Here is a 20,640-nt window from a genome sequence, read left to right on the forward strand (position 1 = left end):
CCGTACAAAAAGGATGCCTGCTGGTGGACGTTACGCGAAGAAGAAGAGCCAAGCGCCCATCTTCAGCCAACAATTCTTTATAGACAATCACGCCGATATCTTCTCGTGCATCTGCGCCGTCATATGTCTCGGTCTCATGTTCCAGGCACGACCCTTGCACCCGGGACCCCTTGGACCCCTTGGACCATTTCCACCTCCGGGAGAATCTTGACGAATTCTTTATCTCCTTTTTAGACGACGTCCCGGATAGCTAATCCGTTCTGCGCTCCCCAATACAATAGCACAATCAATAGAACGAATTCGAGTACTCCCCCCGGGTTAATTAATTAATTAATTAATTAATTAACCCTCTCCCCCTTAGGCAATGTTACGGAAGAAATTCAACTCTTTCATATCGGGTCTAGAGACGTGTTTACCTTAATTTTCTATACTATGATATGGATCATAGTTCACGCCGTTTTTCACGAATACGTTTGGGAGGTGTCTCTTTTTTCTTTTCACTGATTAAATATTTTTAATTAATGAATTAATTTAATTAAGAAATACGGTCGAAGATTGCACCTTTCCAAAACGAAAACTGCCGAATTTTACGACAATGGAAATTTCGTTGTCTTCTATTTTGTCTCGACTGTAGCAGGTGCAACAATCCTCATTCAGGTAAGTACACTAACAACTTTAGTTAGAGAGCTCTTATTATGTCATCCGGGTTTTTTTCTTTAGCAAGAGTATCTATTTCCTCCGTCTCAACTCTGGAGGCAATATCCTGATTTGCCCATTCGTTTTATTGAAAAAATGTATTTTATTCTTTTGGTATGAGTCGCTATTAATTAATTAATTAATTAATTAATCTGTATTATATAGATAGGATTTTGGCTGCACAACTTTCCGGAAGTGTATCTGATGAAAACAAAGAAGGAAAATTCCCGTACACGGTTATTTTCAGCCAATAAACAGCGATTATTTTTTAGGAGGAAATTCAAGACAAACTTGTTACATATGTCATCAATTTGAGTCTGGTTCTTGGACATTACGTCTTTGGGTAAACAAAGAGACCACGCCCACGCACTCCATACCTTTTAATTATTTAAGATTTATTCGTCTGGGAATTTTTTTCTTTGTGTTTCACAATTCCGGGGAATTTTTTAAGACCCTATCGAATCTTCTCCAATTGTGCGGAAAACGCGTTTCAGCCATGTACGTAATCAATTAAATTAATTAATAAGAATTAATAATCTCTCTCTTCTAGTCAAACTCTTTCGTCAATTTGGCTCGTTTTGACGAAAATTTCTATACTGGCTGTTGCCATAGCAGCATACTTGTATAACTTACACCTCCCAAATCAACTTTAATTAATTAAATACTTTAGATTCGGACTTCCAAGTCAATTCAGCGAAGAAATCCCCATAGGATTCGAAACGGGAAATTTCAATCTCCCCACAATACGGTAAACATTCAAAAACATATGTAGGCATTTATCAATAGATTAATACCTTTAGATTTCCAATGTTGGCTGGTGTGATGGCAGTGACATTGTTGCAATTGTGGACATTCATCACAACGCAGCTCAAATCGCAGAGAGATGAGAAATCGCATCGCAAGACCGCAACTTCTGATCATAAAGAAAGAAAAAAGGAAGAAGAGATCAAAAAACGAAAGAAAATCTCAACCAATCATTGAACACAAGAACACACAACAAGAACGTCTTCGTTTTTTTTTTTTGTCCCCCTCCCCCTTTCTTCTTCTTCTCTCTGTCTCTGTCTCTTATGTCTATCTGATCTTCACAAATAAAATTCGTCGAATAAACTCTTTAATTAACATATCATCTTCTTTTTGGCTTCCATGAGCGCTTTTAATTCGCGCTCAATTATCTCTTTTCGATCAATTTTTTCCAACTACGCATTATCGTTATTTAATTATTGATTTTATTACTTGTGTACCTGGTTTTTCTCCAGCGCTTCTTTTCTGTCTCTCTTTGCCTCCAGTGCAGAAATCTATAATGCAAAATTATTGCAATATTAATTAGCTGTGGAATCTATACTTCGTTCAGCAATTTTTGATTCTTGTGAATTTTCTTTTTTATTTCGCGTTCCTCATCGTCTTCATCCTTCCTATTTCACACTAAAACTCTATAATCAATATATATATATTTTTAAATTTACCCAACAGATATGGCATCTAAAAAAATTCCCAATAAAATTAGAATTTAAAATGACACGTGCTCTCGTTACATTGTTGTCTTTGTAAAATGCATCCACGTCCAATACCAGTCACTTTTGTTGTCAGACTCGCTTTTACAATATCCATTTGAAGAGAAACGTCTAAATTAATTAATTAATTAATTAATTATTAATTAAAAATAAATGATCTAACCTTTTCTATTGATTCTCTGACCTCTTCCTATTCCGCAAACAGCAACAGTGGAATTTTTCTCCTCTCTAAAAAATGCCCATACTCCTTAATTATTTATTTATTTATTAATTTTAAACCTCTTTATTCCTCTCATATAATTTTTCTTCTGAGTTGCACTGAGTTTCGAAACGTCGACTTCTTTTCGTTGTCTCTCTACGAATTCCTCTTCCACATCCGGGACTTGAACAACTTCTAAAAAGACACGTGTCTTGATTAATTAATCAAAATTATTGACTGACCTTCTTCCCAATTTTCAGCATCATCCGAAATAGCTACAGTAGTAGTTTGAGGCATGCTCAAATCTCCCGTACATTTAGCTGCAATGGCGCCCGTTTCTAAAATTCAAAAAAATTCATTTTGTTCAGAGATAATTTAAAAAAACCGACCGTGCATGTACTCTCTTTCGACGCAAAACTAAAGAAGAAAAATCGTGTTCTTTCTCAAGCGTACGGGGATTTCCGCTTACACGATCCGGGCATTTTCTTTTGTGAATCTCGAACAGTTCTTCGACGATAAATACGTGGCGTCCGTTGAAAGGACACATATAATACGGAGCGCCGTAATTCTACGAAGAGACGAGGCGATTTCGAATTGATTTCGACGATCTTCTTACGGTCGAACACTTTATGAGGTGATAGGGAAATCGTTTTGCAGCGACTTGATGCACAGGATCGAAAGGACACGTGAGAATCTCTTCCGGATCGCGCAAACACGCCGCCGGCGCAGCCATAGATACGAAAGAGAGAGGAGAACGTGGATGTACGGGCGTTGATGGTCTATCTACGGGACTTTTATCATGAGCTGGCAATTCGACGTCGAGAAATTTCGAAGGCGATTCGTTGCACGTGGACAGCAGCTCGCAGAAATTTCTCCTGCACTATCGAAACCGAGTGCATCGCCCCGCGAATGGAACGACGACGATTATTCGGCGAATTCTCGCTATTGGACGAAGTGGGAAGCACGTGACGACGTCGTTTTTCCACCAATCAGCGACGACGTCGTCAAAGTGCCTTCATTCGCCTCCTCAAGCGCTCGAATTCATTCAAATATTTTCTTTAGAAATTTGATCCTTCTCCCGAAAATCTTTTCGTTCCCGATATGAAAGTAGAAGCTGTAGATCGGCGATATCCCGGATTAGTTTGGTAAAGAAAATTCCCATTGACTATTCTTCTTCGTAAAAATAATCGAATCTAGCATTGCTACAATTTTCGACGTCGATGGAGAGAGAGTCCGAGTCTACTTCGACGGATGGAATCATAATTACGATTATTGGTGTCATTACACTTCACCTGAAATTCGTCCAATAGGAACAGCCGCTCAAATTGGTCTCTCATTGCAAACCCCAGGAAAGTGACTATATACTATATATACATACGGGAAATGTGGTTTTTGATCTTAGGGACGTCGAGAGGGCAACAATGGCTTGATGAATGGAGAGCTGGGGGATCGAATTGGAAAGGATATTTGACCAGGACAAATACCAAAGGTTAATAATAATACAAATTATTTATCTAATCTACCTTTTCTTAGCTGCTCCACTTGAAGCCTTTCATTCTTGCTATCGTTTCGAAAGAGATGAGCAGTGAGTCCACAAATTAATGACGTCATTTTTACTGACTATTTAATTTAGAGAATTTTCTCTTCAAGATATGGTTGTGAGGGTAATTTTACGAAGTGGCTTCAATGTCCAATCAGCAGAAAAATTGCTTCCACCATCTATAAAAGTAAATACTTTTTAATAATTAATTGCTTACCTCTCAGATGCGTGTAGAAATTGATATTAAATGCAAGAAAGTGTCCTTTTTGCGGAGGTCCTTTTCTATGGGGAGTCAATACAGTCGACTACTTCACGTGCCAAGTAGAATATCTATAGAAATTAATTAATAATTAATTTATTGATTTTTTCAGAAATGGTTATGTGATGACGTCAATCGAGTTGGTCGAACTGCGGTCACGTGTTCGGTTCAATGTGCTAAAGCGCTTCTAAATCGAATGCGATCATCGGTTTCCTCGTCATCGTCGCGGGAACCACGCCCCCATTTTATATGCCATCAATACGCGGGACATTCCCTTGGCAATCAAAGTCATTTAACCAATCACACTTTCTATGTTTTTCCCAGACTGTATTTTAAACACTGAATTTAATTTTAATGTTTGCTTGGAGGGAATCGGACGCGTGGATATACGGGCGTGAATACATATGTACGGGAGTTTCGAGTGCTAGGACATGAGATGGCCATTCGACGTCAAGAAATTTCGAAGACGGGGGTTCGTTGCATGCGGAAAACAGCTCGCAGAAATTTCTCCTGCACCGTCGAAAGCGAGTGCATGGCCGTGCGAATGGAAGGATGACGATTATTCGGCAAACTCTCGCTATTGGACAAAGTGGCAAGCACGTGACGACGACGATTTGAAATCAATGAGCGACGACGTCGTCAAAATACCTTCCTTTTGTTCCCAAGCGCTCAAATTGATTTTTAAAATTCAGAAGTTTGATCCTTCTCCCGGAAATCTTTTCGTTCCCAATATGAAAGTAGAAGCTGTAGATCGGCGATATCCCGGATTAGTTTGGTAAAGAAATTCCCATTGACTATTCTTCATAAAATAATTGAATGTAGCGTTGCTACAATTTTCGACGTCGATGGAGAGAGAATTAGGGTCTCCTTTGATGGATGGAATCAAAATTCCGGTTATTGGTGTCATTACACTTCACCTGAAATTCGTCCAATAGGAACAGCCGCTCAAATTGGCCTTGAATTGCAGATCCCAGGAAAGTGACTATATACTATATATACATACAGGAAATGTAGTTTTTGATTTAAATAGGGACGTTGAGAGGGCAATGGCTTGATGAATGGATAGCTGGGGGATCGAATTGGAAAGGATATTTGACCAGGACAAATACCAAAGGTTAATAATAATACAATATTTATCTAATCCCCCCCCTAAGACATAGGTACCTTTTCTTAGCTGCTCCACTTGAAGCCTTTCATTCTTGCTATCGTTTCGAAAGAGACGAGCAGTGAGTCTACAAATTATGACGTCATTTTTACTTACTGATTTTTTAATTTAGAAATTTCTCTTCAAGATATGGTTGTGAGGGTGATTCTACGAAGTGGCTTCGACGTCCAATCAGTACTCCAACCATCTATAAAAGTAAATACTTTTAATTAATTAATTGCTTACCTCTCAGACACGTGTAGAAATTGATATTAAATGCAAGAAAGTGTCCTTTTTGCGGAGGTCCCTTTCTATGGGGAATCAATACAGTCGACTACTTCACGTGCCAAGTAGAATTAATTACTTAATTGATTATTGATTTATTGATTTTTTTAGAAATGGTTGTGTGATGACTTCAATCGAGTTGGTCGAACTGCGGTCACGCGTTCCGTGGAATGTGCTAAGGCGCTTCTAAATCGATTTCGATCTTGGATGGCTTCCTTATCCCGTGAACCACGCCCCCCCCCCCCCCCACAATCAGACTTTCTACGTTTTTCCGAGACTATATTATTTGAAACATTGAATTAGGAGAGGTAGGCGGCGGAAAAAGGAAATAAACGCGTCCAAGCCCCGCCCCCACAGATCTCTCTCCCCAATTCGAAGACAAAACATGAGAAAATCAATCAACGTAGAGTTTTAGTAGAGAACTCACTTGAGAACGCAACTCAACAAAAACAAACCATGGCCATGATGACTTCATCATTCTTCCGTCACTTCCGGTTCGTCACATGATCCGGAAGCGGCGGCGGCGGCGTCTTTGGTGGCGGGAAGAGAATCGCTGGCATCTAAATATTCTTCAGTTTCCGCTTCTCCTGTTGCTGCCATGGAAACGGGAGGATGATCTTCTTTTTCTTCTTCTTTGATGATTTCTTCTTTGTCATCATCATCATCATCATCATCCTATAGAATTCCCGTATAATTAAATTAATTAATTAATTAATTTTCTTTCTTACTTTTCTTGCAAGAAAGGGATGTTCCAATAGTGTTGCGACGCTGGGACGACTCTTTGCATTTTTCCTCACCATTTTCATGACAAAATCGGACGCCTGTGGCTCAGAACAAAGGATACCATTGAAGATCTAAGATAAATAATATTGATCTAATTATATATGATTTTGCTTCTCACTCTCTCTGCCAACATTCCCACGCAATAGACGTCCAATTGCCAGGATATAGCCGTAAAAGTCCCCGGATCACCTTGAACTTCCGGGAGCAATGCAGCTCTCATTGCCTAGCAACACCATGCATGATACGGGAAATGAGTTTTTCCTTCTTCTTCTTCTCTTACATCTGTTTGTGAGAAATTGTAAGTGGGAATGTATCCCTTCACTGTATCTTTTTCTTCCTCTTTGACAATGATAATTGTATTTGTGGAAATGGAGGCGTGGATTAAATTCAATGAATGGATTTCCTTCAATCCTTCCAGCCAATCAGAAACGACGGAGATTCTCTCCTAAAGAAAATCAATAATTATTATTTATAACGACGTCATTGATATACCTTGATTGGAGGGTCGGATTCCAGCCAAGAAGCCAAGCCAATATTCTCATGACATCCGCTCAATACAATAGCCATAGAAGGATCCTGATGGGAAAAATCTCATTAATTAATTAATTAATTAATTACAGATGTCACGTGCCTTTTGATACATGATACAATAGACAGGAACGACATTGGGATGTTGAACACCGGCATAAGAAACGACTCTCTTCTCAAAGGACCCACCTCTTTCAAAACCAGAAAATGACTAAAACAAAAAACCCCGTAAATATAAATATTAATTAATTACTTTGAGTAAGAAACCATACCAATTCAAATTAATTAATTAATTAATTTGAGTAGAAACCCCGTATGTATTAATAAATCTAATTAATTACCTCTAGTAGAGCGGGTTTTCCACAATATTCCGTTTTGAAGAGAGTTCCGCCCGGCTTCAAACATTTCATGACAAAGTTACTCAGTTCGAGGCCCGGTGCAACAAACAATCCTTTTGTTTCCTAGGCAACGCTTCATAGACAACAAAAATTAAAAAAAATTAAATACAATACCAAAAATGCTGATAACTGAAGTTGAGGATGATAGGAGAACAATTCTGGGAATTCTTGGGCATGAAGATCAGTCTAAAATTAAAATTAAAAAAATCAATATCTGATCGGGTCATCGCGCGTTGTACCAGTAGAATTTTCTCCTTTTCAACGGTTTCATGAAGGAGAACAATTTGCTTATTCAACTCCTCCTTGGCCTATAAAAATTAAAATAATATGAATAATATTGATTATCATTGATTTCTATCACTTGAATCATAGCATCATTTTCCTCAACCTAAAAGCAGATATTGATATTGATATTAATAATTGAGATGCTTTCTTACAAAGAAACTCATTTCCTCGATTTCCATTCGTTTCATGGAAATTTTCTTTCGAATCTCACAAAGGGTTTTGAACGTCTCAAGAGCTGACGTCACATCCGGTTTAGCTTCAACCCACGTGGACAATTCAGAGTGAAGCGACTCGTAATGAGGAATCAAAGCATCTCTATAGAAATAAAATAGGATTATTGATTTATTGATTCGAATATGTATTGACTGACTGTAGATGTTTTATTGATTTCTGCTCGTCTGCAATTGCAGTGAGAAACGCCTGCATCACTATCTCCATTTCTTCATTGAACGGAACTTTGGATGACATGCACTAAAAAATCAATAATCAATAAATCAATAATGATAAGATGAATGATTTTTCACCTTGAGCGATTCTCTGGCTTCTTCCTCCAGCAATTGTAGCAATTGGGGATGGGCGTTTCCCATGAAACGGAATTCCTCTGACGCTTCACTCTCGCTGTCACGTGACTATAAAACAAACCTCCTTAAATTTATTAGTGATTTTTGCACACGTGACGTACATTTACCCATGACGTCATTGATGTCTTCAATTTGTGAACAAGTTCGTCCGTTTTTTCAGGAAGAGATTCAAATTCTTTCGTGCATGAAACCTTCACAAATAATGTATTTAATTACAAAATTATTTAATTAGTTTCAAGTGTGTTACCTTCCATTGTTGATATCGATTCAATGCCGTTTCTAAGGTGGGCGCTAAAATTAATAATCAATAATTTAAGACTATGATTTAATTTAATGTAATAATACCCGGATCAACAATCCTGTTCCATCCTTTTGAGAAAGATATCAACAGATCCTTCGTTTCCTATTGAATTAATTATATTATTTAATTAATTGTATTTAATTAGTGACTTGTAGTTTTTGATATCTCTCGTCCATTGAAATCAAAGAGACGACATTGAGAAATACTTGAAGAGAATTGACAAGTTGAAGACGACTTTCGTCTCGACTCTTTATCATTGATTCCAATGAGGACTTGTCGTCACAGCAACCAATCTTTTGCTGAAGTTCCGTGAAAACGTTCAATTTCCCTTCCACCTGTAAAGAAATGAAAGTATAAATAAATAAATAAATAAATTCGTATATTGAACCTCTTTGAGAGTGGTCATGTGATCGAGGTCAATGACTTCTTCTCGATTGACGAGAACTTGATAGGCTTTTTCCAGTGGATGTTCAGATAAATCGAGATGTTTCTTCACACTTCTCCTTGTTCATCACACAAATCAATAAATATCTACTTGATACGATTATGTATTCGCGTTACCTTAGAGATGGTAACTCAGCAAGAAGGTCAGCCAATTTGTTGAACTTTAATTAAAAGAAAATTATACTTACTTGTTTATTTCTATTTATTTATTTATTTACCTTTTCCGGAATAACGTTCTGCATCTGAGTTTGCAACAAAGCTTTCGACCTTTTCTCCCTCTAGACACATGGTACAAGTTAATTTTATTTAATTATGTATTCTATTAAATGCCTTGATTTCATTGCGGAAAATTTCTCTTTCCCACATCACTTTGTAAAGTACGGCTAAATTAAATTAATTAAATTAATTAAATTAACGTATTTGAAACAAGTCACCTTGCAAACCAAATGCAGTGAGATCCAACTAAGAAATTCAAATAAATTTTAATTAAATTAATTTCAATTAATTAATTACCTTGTGGGCGTGTCCTCTCTCAATCAACTGACTTGCCACATTGTTACCATGAGAAAAGAGCATACAAGGTATAAAGTCACCTTTAATTAATTAATTAATTAATTATTATATACAAATTCCAATAATTTACTCACATGGTGTGAAATAGCATTGGCTCGCAACGGCGTCACCAATCATTGATTTTAACATTTCATACACCTAATGAAATCAATAAAATTTTCTCTTGATGACGTCATGACGATCAAACCTCTTTGAAATGCGTCTCCTCAATTTGAATTCCCGTCAAAAAATAACGTCTTGCGTACGCCGGAATCTGGCTGTACGATTCCGGAAGTTCGACCAATTTCCCGGATTCGATTTCTATTTCATTTCCGTAATCAATGTAAATGATTTTGTCCTAAAAAACAAAATTAATAAAAAATTAAGTAATTAATGACGTCATAGTACCATTCCCGCTTCGGACTGTATCAATTTACAACGATACCAATTGGAATCTTCTTCAAAAACGGCACCATAAATCTAAACAATTAAAAAATTAATTAATTAATTAATTAATTAAAAACGCTATTTTACCTGTCCAACATCCGGGATTCCAACAGCAGCCGTTTTGGGACACCAAGACTTCAAGCACTTTTGTAATTGTTGCAATTTCGACTCATCATTGGACACCTAAAAAAAAGAGAGAGAATCAAAAGAAACTCCTTCTTCATTGTATCTTTCTTTCTTACTTGCGCCCAGAAACTGCAATCCGTCTCCACGCTCGTAATAATAAGCGACATCTTCTAAAATATACATGTACACTCGTCTATGCACGTGCAAGTCACGTGCCTCTGTGGGTGGTTCCGCCGGCGCGGGAGACGCGCGTCTCGACGTTCCGCTTCGGTATTCGCCCCTTCGAACGACGATAACACTCGCACGTAGTCGAATAAAAACATTCGCCGCATCCTAGTACCTGTTGGAACGACGCGGAGCGCGAGCGATCTAGTATGAAAGAAATACGAGAACCAATGAGAAGGCGCCGCGGGTGCGTGGGAGGGGTCCTCTCACGCACCTGGAGAAGTCTTCCAAAAAACATCGTTCCACTGAGCGCGCGTTCGGCGCGTTCGGCTTCCTCGTCGTTCGGAAAGTGTACGAATCTAAAAAAAAAGTCGACGATCGACGCGATCGCTGTTTTTTACGTACGCGTAGCCAGTAGTGCGTCCTTGACGTTTGTCCTTCGATGTAAGCGCATAGTGATTGATCGACGACACCTTGGCGTGTTCTTCGACGAGTCGAAGAACGTCGTTCTATAATTTTAGCAGTCGTCCAATCATCGTCGAGTATTCCCATGGGGGGGGGCCCGGGGGCCCCCTCCCATCCCTCACGTACCTTGCGAACATCCACGGAGAGATTCCCCACGCGCAGATCGAATCCCGATTCGAGCTTTCCTTCGCTTGCACTCATGATTCGCTACAAGGCGTGAGACTGCGAGGTGAGCACGCGGTCGGAGGACGAGCCAATAGGATCCGCGCGTGCGTAGTTGCGTGCGTGCGTACGATGACGTCGTCGTCGTCGTCGTCGTGATGACGCGGCGGCATGGACACGCTCGTTTGAGTCTCGTTTATTCACAAAAACGTGCATAATTGCTCAGAGACACGACGCGATTACGCGTAGAGTACAACTTGTCTTTAGTGGTCGTCGGCTGCAAACGGAAACGGGGGCGTGGTCGCCACCGCCTCCACACCAAGACACTGACATGATAGGGAATCGCTCTGAGGAGAAGACGAACTCCTATATGCAGTAGTAGTAGTGTAGCAATCGAATGCAGTCGTAATCGCTGGAAGTGGGGGCGTCCATGTCGGCACGCCAGATGTCGTAGGAACAGCGAGCAGCTGCTGCGACGAAGACGGCGACGATTCTGCTCTCCCTTCGACGTCTCCTTCCTCTCCATCGTCTCGTCGAAGCTGACACTTGAGCTGATGTATGTAACCGATCGCCAATTCGACGATCGTCTTCTTGGAAACTCGCGAATCGCGCGGAATGAAGGGAAGGTGGCGCTTCAAGTTCTCGAACGCTTCGTTGAGTTGACTGACGCGACGATGTTCGCGCCACGTGGCGCGCTTTCTCGCCGCTCTCACAGCGGCTAAGAACTCCCTCTCAGCACTCATCTCTTCTTCGGACGTCGTCATAGTATTAGTATATTGCAAAAACGCGCAGAGAGCGAGAAAGCGAGCGAGAGAATAAAGGAAAGTGTGTGCACAAAATCAAATTTAGTTAGGGAACGGGGGGGCGTGTCACCCGAGTAGGTGAATATTGAATAATAGCCTTATCTCAACGGAAATTCTAGAGAACAAAGGGACATAGAATGCTTACAACTTAGCCGCCCACTTCCACTTCACATCGTCACCATCATCACCATCACCCATTCGCTCTATATGTAATGACGTCACTAAGAAGACTGTAGATACGAAGTACCTATCTTTCCCTCTTTCTCTAATTTCGATAGATGATGCAAAACATTGCCTACGGCGGCCTGATGCAAATACTCAGGCGTATCCTTATATGGTAAACAAAAGAGATGGGCGTGGTCATATCATCTCACAGCAGGGGAAGAGTCATTTACCACATAAATAGATTTAACGAGGTCCATTGCCGAGTAAGTTCTCGTGCCTTCCTTTGTCAATGCGCTCTCTATTTGCCTTTCGCGCATCATCCTATGATCGATATAATCCCTGATTTTTTCGCGCGCGCGCTCGACGACGGGACCGTGACCCGGGTATATCCGGGACGCGTTCACGTCGTCAAGACGACGCAACGATTTCATTAAATCATACAAATCGGTGAAAACCTCCCCAAAAATAAATAAATATATAAATATATATATAAATAATTTATTCTTACGGCTGTTCCTTCGCCGAGAATGCAATCGCCTGAGAATAGGGAATTTTCTTCATGTAATAAAAATGACACGTGATCGATTGTGTGACCGGGCGTAAAAAGTGCGCGAAGCGTCGCGCCTTCGGTCCGATAGACGTCGCCGTCTTTGATTTCGACGAATCCGCGTATCGCGTCGACGTCACGTGGATATTTTCGCGTCGTCGTTGTTTGCGGGGGCGTGGCTAGCTTTTGTACGGCTTCCACGCCGCCGACGTGATCTTGGTGCCAATGCGTGAGCAGAATCTCTTGAATTGCGATGTTTCCGTGTCTTTTTAGGACGTCTTTTAGAAGGGACGTGTAGTCTTCTTTTCCTTCGCCCGTATCGATGAGAATTCGCTTCGATCCCGTTCCGACGAGATACGTGTTGGTGCCTTGGAGTGTAAACGGGCCCGGATTGAGGCCGAGAATGCGTACGACGCGAGCCGAAAGACGTTCGACGTTCGGCAAAGTCGTCAGCATAGCGCACGTTAAGGTGAAAGTATGGCAGCCGAAGTTTCGTCGTCGGGAACAACGGACAAACAGCAGTTGCAACTGCAACAGCAGCAACAGCTTGCAGCTCGCGGCATTCCGTTGACTCGAGTCCGAAGCATAATGAAATCGTCGCAGGAATCGGGACAAATAGGGCAAGACGCAACTCTCGCTGTTGCTAAAGCAACGGTACAGTACGCATGTCACAAAGAAAAATACTAATTTTACTTGTACAGGAATGCTTTGTTGCGTATCTAGTAAAAGAGTCGTACAATCAAAAGGGCCTTCTCGAATACAAAGACCTATGTATGATTATAACTAATATTGATTAATTTATATACTATTTTCTCAGCTGACCTTGTGACGTCGAAAACTCATCTCAAGTTTCTAGCAGAAATCGTTCCAAAGAAAGTGAAAGCAAGCGACTATTTGGCATCCCTAAAGAGCAAAGGACTCGGAGGAGGAGGAGGCGGAAGTCAATAAAACTCTGCTTTCTTATAACATCTCTATCAATAAACAGAAATAACTCAACTCAACTCTTTTGTGTCTCTGTCTTTCTTTCTTTCTAATGATGATTAGGCGAAATACATGAATGACTTTTCGTGGGTCTTCAACTCCATCCACGTGGGAATAGTCCCGTCTGCATTTGCGCGAATTACTCCACTAGAAAAAAAACAATTAGAAAAATCTGCGGCGGTTGCTAAGGAGATGAGACTAACAGAGAAGGATCGGATTCAATATGCTGTGCGGCGCGAGAAGCAGCCAAATCAGCATAATAGACAGGCGCGGGAATGGAGACGGAGCGATTGCAACGCGAGTACATGTAGCAAAGGTGATACGTAAGCAATTGAATATCATTAGCACTGAACCTATTCTCATCCCAAAGAACGTGATAATGAGAAGGGCGGCTTGTACCCTAAGAAAAACAATAGATGATATTAATTAATTAATAATATTAATTACCTGTATTCCGAATTGACTGCAGAGATAGAAATCATTTTCCTTTGGGTGAACAATGGATTTGTCAACGACTGTTCCCGGAGGAACATTCCCGGATCTTCCGACCTTAATTAAATTAAATTAAAAGATTCCCTCTTTTTTTTTCTAACTGACTTGATCAGATCGGTTTTTTGCAAACAAGCGAGTGTGATGTCTCTTTTGAACGACGACAAACGTAATACCTGGCTCATAGCCAACTTCCAAGTCACGACAAGCCATTTTAATTGCTCTCAATTCCGCATTCAAAACCTCCACCACGATAAGAGATACTATTAATTAATTAATTAATTATTGACTTACTGCTTCAAATTGCCCATCGCTGACTCCGTCTCTGTAAAAGACGATTCGCTGGGGTTTGACTCGCGTCATGCGGTAGAAATCAATGAGAAGCGCTTTCGTCATGGCAGATGCACCCAAAATGATTTCCTAAGAAATAATCCAACTTTTTGAGATTAATTAATTAATTAATAAATTATTACTTCTCGACTTGTCTGAATAGAAACCTTTGCTCTGTATTGATTTCCGTGTTCATTCATACTTCCAACAATCTAATTAAATTAATTAATTAATTAAAATAAACACGTGACTATTTACTGAAGCAAGTGAGGGTTTTTCGTCACGGTATCCAGGTCCCGGATGACTGACATCCGCTCCCAAAAAAATGACGGGTGATTTCATAATTGGAACTCTAGGAGGTGATTGATTGATTGATATCTACTGTTCCGGAAGTACTTAAAGGGTCATCTACCTTATTTGTGGTGCAACTTTGCTGTTGACGCCGCCGAGTTTGATATTAATCTTGAGGAAGATGTTGGAGAGAACTTGGGGTTTGCATTCTTGAGCGTTTTTGGCTTTGATGAATTGTGTGGCAATTCCAGCCGTCATGTCTCCAAGTCTCTTGATCTCAGCTACTCAATAATATATAGATAAATAACAACAATATTTGATTATACCATAGACGTATTTATCCAGATTCGATATCACAACAATCAAATTCAGATTAGGAACACGTGACATCACCATATTGAAAAGACGATTTGCCTGTTGCGCATAAAAAATAAAGTGATGACGTCACCTCAATTTTTAATTACTGACGTCATCAGCATTGTAGCCATAGTCGACCATGGAAGGACGACCACAAACGGAAATACCCAATTCTCGTCCAATTCTCTGAAATTGTGACGCAAATCTCCTATGCATATAATTTAAAATTATTAACTATTGATTTATTGAGATTTGGTACCCAATGGCTCTGTCGTCGAATTGTCTTTTTGGCACAAAAACAAGAATGGCATAAGATTGGATTTCAACTCCTTTGCAAAATGACTTCTGTCTCATATCCCATTGGCCCTTATCAATAAGCATAGTACGATTCTAAATTAATAATAGAAATCAATCAATCAATACTAATCTCATTGATTGATATTTACCTGGCCAAAGACCATTTCAGGTGCGGGCAAAATTCTTCCCTCCAATTCGCACATTCTCGGATCCACTTGCAATCTAAATTCCTTCAAATAAGCATCCACGCCAAAACCAGCTTTGGACACCTGAAAATAATAATAAATAGATCACGTGACATATATTAATCTATCTATTTTACTATGTCTCTGATTGTAGCTTCTCTTTCAAAAGCTGGCTTTGCGGTATTCTTTATATTTAAAAAATCAATAATGATTATGAAGTCACGTGCTATTTTTCTCACTTTGATCATGTCTGCTTTTTGCTTGTCTCCGAGGGTTTTGACGCAGCGTTGTCCACTAGCAATTCTGCAAACCTAGTATTGATATCAATAAAATTAATACCTATAACGAGTCTCTTTCTCACTTCCAATGGCAAATAAATTGTGTTCTTTTCGGGACCCACGTGAAGGCAAGGCAAATCCGGGAACCTATAAGAAAACAATAAATACAAACTGTATTACGTCATATTATCACGTGACCTCAAGCGAACATTGTATTTCTGTTCAAAGTAAGATGCAACGGAACATTCCGTCCCTCCTCCTCCTCCTTCCCTTTCAACAGGAAAACTACATCCGGGATCCCAAAATAAATAATCAATACTATTAATTAAATTAACATTATTACGTCAGGTGAGCAGCGGATTCGACTGTGACTTTGTTGACGCGATACTTTCTCTTGAGCATGTGAGTTGACTCCACTCTCATTCCTTAAAAAATCAATAATTAATTAATCAATTGATTAATTAATTAATTAAATACCTTTCATCTCCTTATTGAATTGATTTCTCTGCTGATCAGACAAATATCTCGGCAGCGAATCAAAATTCAAACTCTGCGCTAAAAATTCCAGCACTTCCTGTTCCTTATAGAACGCAGTAGCAGCCACTAAGAAATAAATAAATAAATAAATAAATAAATAAATAATCAATATGATTAATTATTTGTCACTGTCAATATTGATATCAGCTGCCCACATGGATGGCTTGACACTCATGTGATATCCAAACCAAAGCTCGCAACCTTGACCCAGATCAACGGGTCGTCCCAAGAGGGATCCCGTTTCGGGGGAGGGAAAGAAGGATCGGCCCACCGCTATCATTTTTAATGATGCTGACATGTGCATGATCACTTCTAGGGCTTGGAGAACGTTGTGCGGAATTTCCGTGATTCTGCCATCAATTGCATCTTGCAACTTTGATACGTCCAGTGTGGCAACCAATTTCACTGAAACCTTGAGGAAAAATTAATAATTAATTAGTACCAATTATTATTAGAAATTGATGCCTGGAATTTTTTCTCTGGTCTTCTCGGATCAAGTTTCACTGACAATTCCCATTTTCTCTACACGTGACCCTTAATTAATCATTTATTTATTGATTTACGACCTCACTTCCTGTTCTCCTCCCAAAGGCAATTGTCTCGCTGTGAACATATTGGCTTTTCCGTCATAAACCGGAAGTGCCCCGCCCAATTCATTTCTATATACGTTGCCAAGGGCAACAACCACTTTGGTACTCGCAGCCTGTGCCATTTCCGGATTGATTGACACGTGATAATGAAAATACGTCATTCTGGGCAATCGAAGTCGAAATCGGTTTGATTTCAATTGCAGCTGTCGGCCCAAAGAACCATATCCGGGTCTTGCAACAAATTGGGTACTTTGTTGCTGTTGCTGTTGCGCTTCCGCTTTGGGCAAAGTTCCGCCCACGTTCGGCATATCCGGGCTATGAGAAGCTACAACAGCGGCCATAGCAACCAATTCAAAAGCAAAAAGCGCCCGTATGTCGAGCGCATGGTCCACAAAAGCTAAGGGGGCCCCCTTTCACATTTACCGCTTCGAGGTTCTTCCTTCGCGATTTTTCCTTGCGTTGGCGAGAGCTGAGCGCGCCTGAGAGAAAAGACCGATAGGGAAGACGTGAGAAAAGGCGAAAGAGGAGGCGACCTCTTGCGAGAACTTGGAGGAGGAGGAGGAGGAGGAGGCGGAGGCGGAGGCTGCGATCGCGGAGGCTGTGGCGGCGGTGGCGGCGGTCTTCGACTCCGATCGTCGCTTTTCTAGACGAGAAAAAGGCCGTTGAAGTCGTTGAGAGAAGAGGTCGACGCCTTATTGGTCGATATTTTGCTACAACGCGTCACGCGCTGGCTTCTCTTTGTGCGCGCGCGCGCGCGGGCGCGAATGATTAATCGATCGATTCACTCTACCTGATTTCCTCGATTTCCTCGATAAGACATTTTTTTTCGCTCCTCAAGTGGTGGCACGCGGCGTAACGTAAGACGTGCGACTGGCGGGATGGCAGATGTATCCGGGTTCTTACGAGGTGACAAATTTTTTTCTCGCGAGACAAAAGAGGCGACGCGCGCTATCCTTTACAACTGTACGCGTGCGTGCACGAGACTCCATCGCGATTAGGCGAGTGCGGCTTTTTTTCTCTCTTCGTCGCGATACTTTTCGATGCGATCAATAATATCAGATCGAAAATGACGAACGAGACCCTAAAATCGCTCTCACGTGAAATCAATTAATTAATTAATTAATTAATTAATTACCTGTACTGGCCAAGCAGCTCCATCACCCAAAGCGCAAATTGTATGGCCTTCGATCTGATAGCTCAACTCCTATAATAATCCAATTATCTCTTCTTCAGGGAATCTATGCTCACGTGACTTACCTCAATCATATCAATTTCATCTGGCATCGCATTTCCTTCCACTAAATTCCCAACATAATTGAACGTAATTCGAAAAACACACAAAATATTTATTTCACTACCAAATCTCTTCATTATTTTATTCATCCAACCCATTCCCTCTCGACAGGGAGTACACTGGCCACAGCTCTCATGCTTATAAAATTCAATAAGACGAGAAATGCACCGAATGACGTCAGCCTGAAAAAATAAAATAAAGTTATTTATAGAATTTCTCTAGGTACCTACCTGTTTATTCATAACAATGACAGCAGCTGTGCCTAGTCCTGATTTGACAGAGACCAAAGCATCAAAATCCATAGCAACGTCATCACAGACACTTTGTATGTATAAAACTATATTATTCTATTAGTCACGTGGTTTGTACGTATATACCTCTTTGGTATCATTGGTGTGGATGATCCTCCCGGAATGACGGCCTTCAAATTGTCCCACCCACCTGACACGCCCCCTCCGTATTTTCATTAAATAAACGAATTATTTAATCTATTACCTATGACTCCTCCCGCGTGTCGTTCTATGAGCTCTCTCAACGGAATTGACATTTCTTCTTCGACGGTGCAGGGAGCATTCACGTGACCAGAAATGCAAAATAGCTACACGTACACACAGTGAGTGGACCTCCTACAAAAAAATTATTATTTTCTTACCTTCGTTCCTTCGTTTCTCTTTCGTCCAAATGAAGCAAACCAATCCCCGCCACGACGACAAATTGCCTAAAAAGTAACCACACCCCCAAATATAGCAAACACACAATGTCTAATTTTTTTAAAACCGGTGCAACGGCCACTGTTTCTACATTGGCTACAGTCGTTGGACAGCCAAATACGCCTTGCGATGTAATTAAATTAATTTTAATTATTGATTTATTGATGATTGTAATTATACCGACGTCAGCTGGAAAGGGAGGCTTCAGTCTCGGCTTTCCTTGCTTTCCTTCAAGACTTTCAATGAGAGCCTAGACAAGAGATTTAATTCTATTATTAATAGATGTCACGTGATATACAGTTTCTTCTCCGCATATATAGGCTCCTGCTCCGCGATGCATAAACACGTCAAAATCATAGCCACTCCCACAAGCGTTTCGGCCAATCAGACCCTTGGCATAGGCCTATCACAAAAAAATTCATAAGATACACACACACAAAAAATCAATCAATTATGATTAATTAACATATATGTCAGACAAGACTGAAACTATTGAAACATCATCAATATTAATTTCACGTAGATATTTTATCATCATCATCATTATCACCATGGCAACAGATATAATAAATAAATAAACGATGAATTTACCTCATGAATAGCAACTTGCATGTTGGACGCTTCATTGTAGAATTCTCCGCGAATGTAAATATAAGCTATTAATCATTTATTAATATTAATTAATTTAATTAATTAATTTAATTACCGGCTCTCGCTCCCATTGCTGCTCCTGCGACGAGACATCCTTCGACTAATTTATGAGGATCGTGTCTCATGATTTCTCGATCCTTGCAAGTTCCCGGCTCTCCTTCGTCGGCATTGACAACCAAATACTTGGGACGTCCGTCCGAAGGTTTGTTCATGAAACTCCACTTCAGTCCGGATGGAAATCCTTCATGATGATATTATTTATCATTGTAGCAACTTTTTTTTCTTCTTGTTACCGGCTCCGCCCCTTCCTCTTAATCCCGATTTTTTAATTTCTCCCAATATCCAATCGGCGCCTTTTTCGACGATTTCTTTTGTTTTGTACCAATCTCCCTAAAAAATTAAATATCAAATTTTTTTCTAATTTTCGCGCGTTTTTTTATCAAACTCTTTGCATGGCTCCTTTCAATTTCCAATCGTGTCTTCCGTAAAGATTCGTAAAAATACGATCATCGTCCTATTTCGTTTCGTTTAGACGTTTCTGTAATTTCAAAAGGCAAGAACGATACCTTAAGACTTCCGTAAGATCGTTTCGACTGAATGAAATCGATTATCGATGGCCGTTTCGCATAGCAACGCTTACCTCTGCTGTTTCCGTCGAAAGAAAGCGCGGAAATGCTCGAAAGCGACACGAATGACGAACTATCGAGCGAACGAGAGCCATTGCAATGTTCGTGTCGCTAGAAAACGACGATAAGCGTGACAACGCTATGGTCCTATCCGGGACGTGTTCTAAAGAGCACCCGTATAATCTAATTATTCGGCTTTTTGACTGAATTTTTATTTTTTGCTGTATTTGCTTAAATATTGCGTCGCGAATCGTTATTCACCAGCAGAAATTGCCTCCACTTTTCGAAAATGTCGCTGAAAGGAAGAAGAACGGAAACGGACGACTTTTTTGCGCCGAAAAGTTGCAGTGGTAGGAATCTACTAGCGATCACCTATATAAAGTCTCACAAAACATTAGTCTATTGCATGGTTAGACACGGTCCTCATTGCAGCCTTGCCTGAGAAGGGCGGGAACGAGGTCCTGGAGCAACGGTGCGTCAGTGATTACAGGCACATACTTAACCCCACGGGTTCTGGATGGGTAAGACCTGCAGGGGCTGCACGCACCGGGATGCCGCCAAGTGCCTAGTCGCCTTGGTGGAGCATCACGTGGGTGTCCGATATATATATACCTATATGGTGTATAGCTCCGTGTATA

At 40.4% G+C, this 20,640-nt stretch overlaps 9 protein-coding genes and 1 long non-coding RNA gene across 14 annotated transcripts; 4 read left to right on the top strand and 6 right to left on the bottom strand.

Moving 5' to 3' along the window:
* Positions 1–3: 3 nt before the first annotated feature.
* LOC136198262 (translocating chain-associated membrane protein 1-like 1) lies at positions 4–1,803 on the top strand. Its single transcript, XM_065988175.1, has 11 exons — positions 4–145; positions 235–304; positions 362–480; positions 541–657; positions 721–810; positions 862–913; positions 967–1,039; positions 1,090–1,194; positions 1,247–1,318; positions 1,367–1,444; positions 1,497–1,803. The coding sequence occupies exons 1-11, from the start codon at positions 14–16 to the stop codon at positions 1,675–1,677; spliced, it is 1,089 nt and encodes a 362-aa protein (XP_065844247.1). The 5' UTR covers positions 4–13; the 3' UTR covers positions 1,678–1,803.
* LOC136198264 (uncharacterized) lies at positions 1,581–3,186 on the bottom strand. The gene is made up of 11 exons (XM_065988179.1): positions 3,023–3,186; positions 2,876–2,974; positions 2,796–2,823; positions 2,649–2,744; positions 2,487–2,601; positions 2,371–2,435; positions 2,229–2,318; positions 2,160–2,175; positions 2,039–2,108; positions 1,938–1,991; positions 1,581–1,892 (listed from the first exon to the last, which is right to left on the bottom strand). The coding sequence occupies exons 1-11, from the start codon at positions 3,137–3,139 to the stop codon at positions 1,812–1,814; spliced, it is 831 nt and encodes a 276-aa protein (XP_065844251.1). The 5' UTR covers positions 3,140–3,186; the 3' UTR covers positions 1,581–1,811.
* Positions 2,882–5,182, top strand: LOC136198263 (uncharacterized). 2 transcript variants are annotated; one of them, XM_065988177.1, is made up of 10 exons: positions 2,882–3,023; positions 3,079–3,415; positions 3,469–3,551; positions 3,604–3,753; positions 3,807–3,895; positions 3,940–3,991; positions 4,040–4,133; positions 4,181–4,267; positions 4,318–4,980; positions 5,028–5,182. In XM_065988177.1, the coding sequence occupies exons 2-9, from the start codon at positions 3,206–3,208 to the stop codon at positions 4,546–4,548; spliced, it is 996 nt and encodes a 331-aa protein (XP_065844249.1). In that variant the 5' UTR covers positions 2,882–3,023; positions 3,079–3,205; the 3' UTR covers positions 4,549–4,980; positions 5,028–5,182. The 2 variants fall into 2 exon arrangements, with proteins under 2 accessions (XP_065844249.1, XP_065844248.1); XM_065988176.1 differs by having other exon boundaries at positions 2,890–3,415.
* Positions 5,183–5,239: 57 nt separating this feature from the next.
* Positions 5,240–5,983, top strand: LOC136198265 (uncharacterized). The gene is made up of 5 exons (XR_010672711.1): positions 5,240–5,319; positions 5,380–5,431; positions 5,483–5,565; positions 5,613–5,699; positions 5,746–5,983. It is a non-coding gene; the product is annotated as an uncharacterized lncRNA (long non-coding RNA).
* LOC136198259 (serine/threonine-protein kinase 31-like) lies at positions 5,900–10,977 on the bottom strand. Of its 4 annotated transcripts, none has more exons than XM_065988171.1 (33): positions 10,836–10,977; positions 10,650–10,753; positions 10,519–10,603; positions 10,420–10,448; positions 10,296–10,359; positions 10,196–10,249; positions 10,041–10,136; positions 9,915–9,986; positions 9,715–9,864; positions 9,602–9,665; positions 9,468–9,547; positions 9,389–9,416; positions 9,285–9,337; positions 9,173–9,232; positions 9,072–9,115; positions 8,899–9,010; positions 8,660–8,845; positions 8,555–8,612; positions 8,457–8,500; positions 8,311–8,400; positions 8,153–8,257; positions 7,999–8,099; positions 7,781–7,943; positions 7,705–7,731; positions 7,583–7,651; positions 7,458–7,529; positions 7,287–7,406; positions 7,049–7,156; positions 6,910–6,993; positions 6,698–6,862; positions 6,536–6,640; positions 6,363–6,488; positions 5,900–6,309 (listed from the first exon to the last, which is right to left on the bottom strand). In XM_065988171.1, the coding sequence occupies exons 1-33, from the start codon at positions 10,908–10,910 to the stop codon at positions 6,109–6,111; spliced, it is 2,994 nt and encodes a 997-aa protein (XP_065844243.1). In that variant the 5' UTR covers positions 10,911–10,977; the 3' UTR covers positions 5,900–6,108. The 4 variants fall into 4 exon arrangements, with proteins under 4 accessions (XP_065844243.1, XP_065844244.1, XP_065844241.1 ...); XM_065988172.1 differs by having other exon boundaries at positions 8,317–8,400; positions 8,899–9,013; XM_065988169.1 differs by having other exon boundaries at positions 8,899–9,013.
* A 157-nt stretch (positions 10,978–11,134) lies between these two features.
* On the bottom strand, positions 11,135–11,635 carry LOC136198117 (pancreas transcription factor 1 subunit alpha-like). The gene has a single exon (XM_065988033.1). It carries the CDS (start codon positions 11,633–11,635, stop codon positions 11,135–11,137), a length of 501 nt encoding a protein of 166 aa, XP_065844105.1.
* A 59-nt stretch (positions 11,636–11,694) lies between these two features.
* Positions 11,695–12,861, bottom strand: LOC136197999 (endoribonuclease LACTB2-like). The gene is made up of 4 exons (XM_065987902.1): positions 12,348–12,861; positions 12,070–12,294; positions 11,922–12,003; positions 11,695–11,877 (listed from the first exon to the last, which is right to left on the bottom strand). Exons 1-4 carry the CDS (start codon positions 12,840–12,842, stop codon positions 11,816–11,818), a joined length of 864 nt encoding a protein of 287 aa, XP_065843974.1. The 5' UTR covers positions 12,843–12,861; the 3' UTR covers positions 11,695–11,815.
* Positions 12,856–13,387, top strand: LOC136198001 (chromatin accessibility complex protein 1-like). Its single transcript, XM_065987904.1, has 3 exons — positions 12,856–13,040; positions 13,088–13,157; positions 13,204–13,387. The coding sequence occupies exons 1-3, from the start codon at positions 12,864–12,866 to the stop codon at positions 13,332–13,334; spliced, it is 378 nt and encodes a 125-aa protein (XP_065843976.1). The 5' UTR covers positions 12,856–12,863; the 3' UTR covers positions 13,335–13,387.
* On the bottom strand, positions 13,327–17,611 carry LOC136197995 (protein argonaute-2-like). The gene is made up of 24 exons (XM_065987897.1): positions 17,512–17,611; positions 17,255–17,364; positions 17,145–17,200; positions 16,703–17,046; positions 16,597–16,653; positions 16,261–16,543; positions 16,072–16,197; positions 15,938–16,019; positions 15,793–15,879; positions 15,678–15,741; positions 15,556–15,627; positions 15,454–15,501; positions 15,281–15,400; positions 15,094–15,224; positions 14,946–15,042; positions 14,804–14,891; positions 14,599–14,758; positions 14,445–14,538; positions 14,330–14,398; positions 14,151–14,276; positions 13,965–14,099; positions 13,815–13,916; positions 13,571–13,767; positions 13,327–13,514 (listed from the first exon to the last, which is right to left on the bottom strand). The coding sequence occupies exons 1-24, from the start codon at positions 17,539–17,541 to the stop codon at positions 13,427–13,429; spliced, it is 2,766 nt and encodes a 921-aa protein (XP_065843969.1). The 5' UTR covers positions 17,542–17,611; the 3' UTR covers positions 13,327–13,426.
* Positions 17,593–20,165, bottom strand: LOC136197997 (NADH dehydrogenase [ubiquinone] flavoprotein 1, mitochondrial-like). Its single transcript, XM_065987899.1, has 17 exons — positions 20,017–20,165; positions 19,943–19,969; positions 19,822–19,890; positions 19,670–19,766; positions 19,432–19,617; positions 19,317–19,381; positions 19,024–19,128; positions 18,906–18,975; positions 18,793–18,848; positions 18,668–18,733; positions 18,511–18,613; positions 18,393–18,456; positions 18,246–18,336; positions 18,080–18,197; positions 17,979–18,019; positions 17,857–17,925; positions 17,593–17,802 (listed from the first exon to the last, which is right to left on the bottom strand). Exons 1-17 carry the CDS (start codon positions 20,095–20,097, stop codon positions 17,716–17,718), a joined length of 1,395 nt encoding a protein of 464 aa, XP_065843971.1. The 5' UTR covers positions 20,098–20,165; the 3' UTR covers positions 17,593–17,715.
* Positions 20,166–20,640: the final 475 nt, after the last annotated feature.

Source organism: Oscarella lobularis, chromosome 18, assembly GCF_947507565.1.
Source record: "Oscarella lobularis chromosome 18, ooOscLobu1.1, whole genome shotgun sequence".
Lineage (NCBI taxonomy): Eukaryota > Metazoa > Porifera > Homoscleromorpha > Homosclerophorida > Oscarellidae > Oscarella > Oscarella lobularis.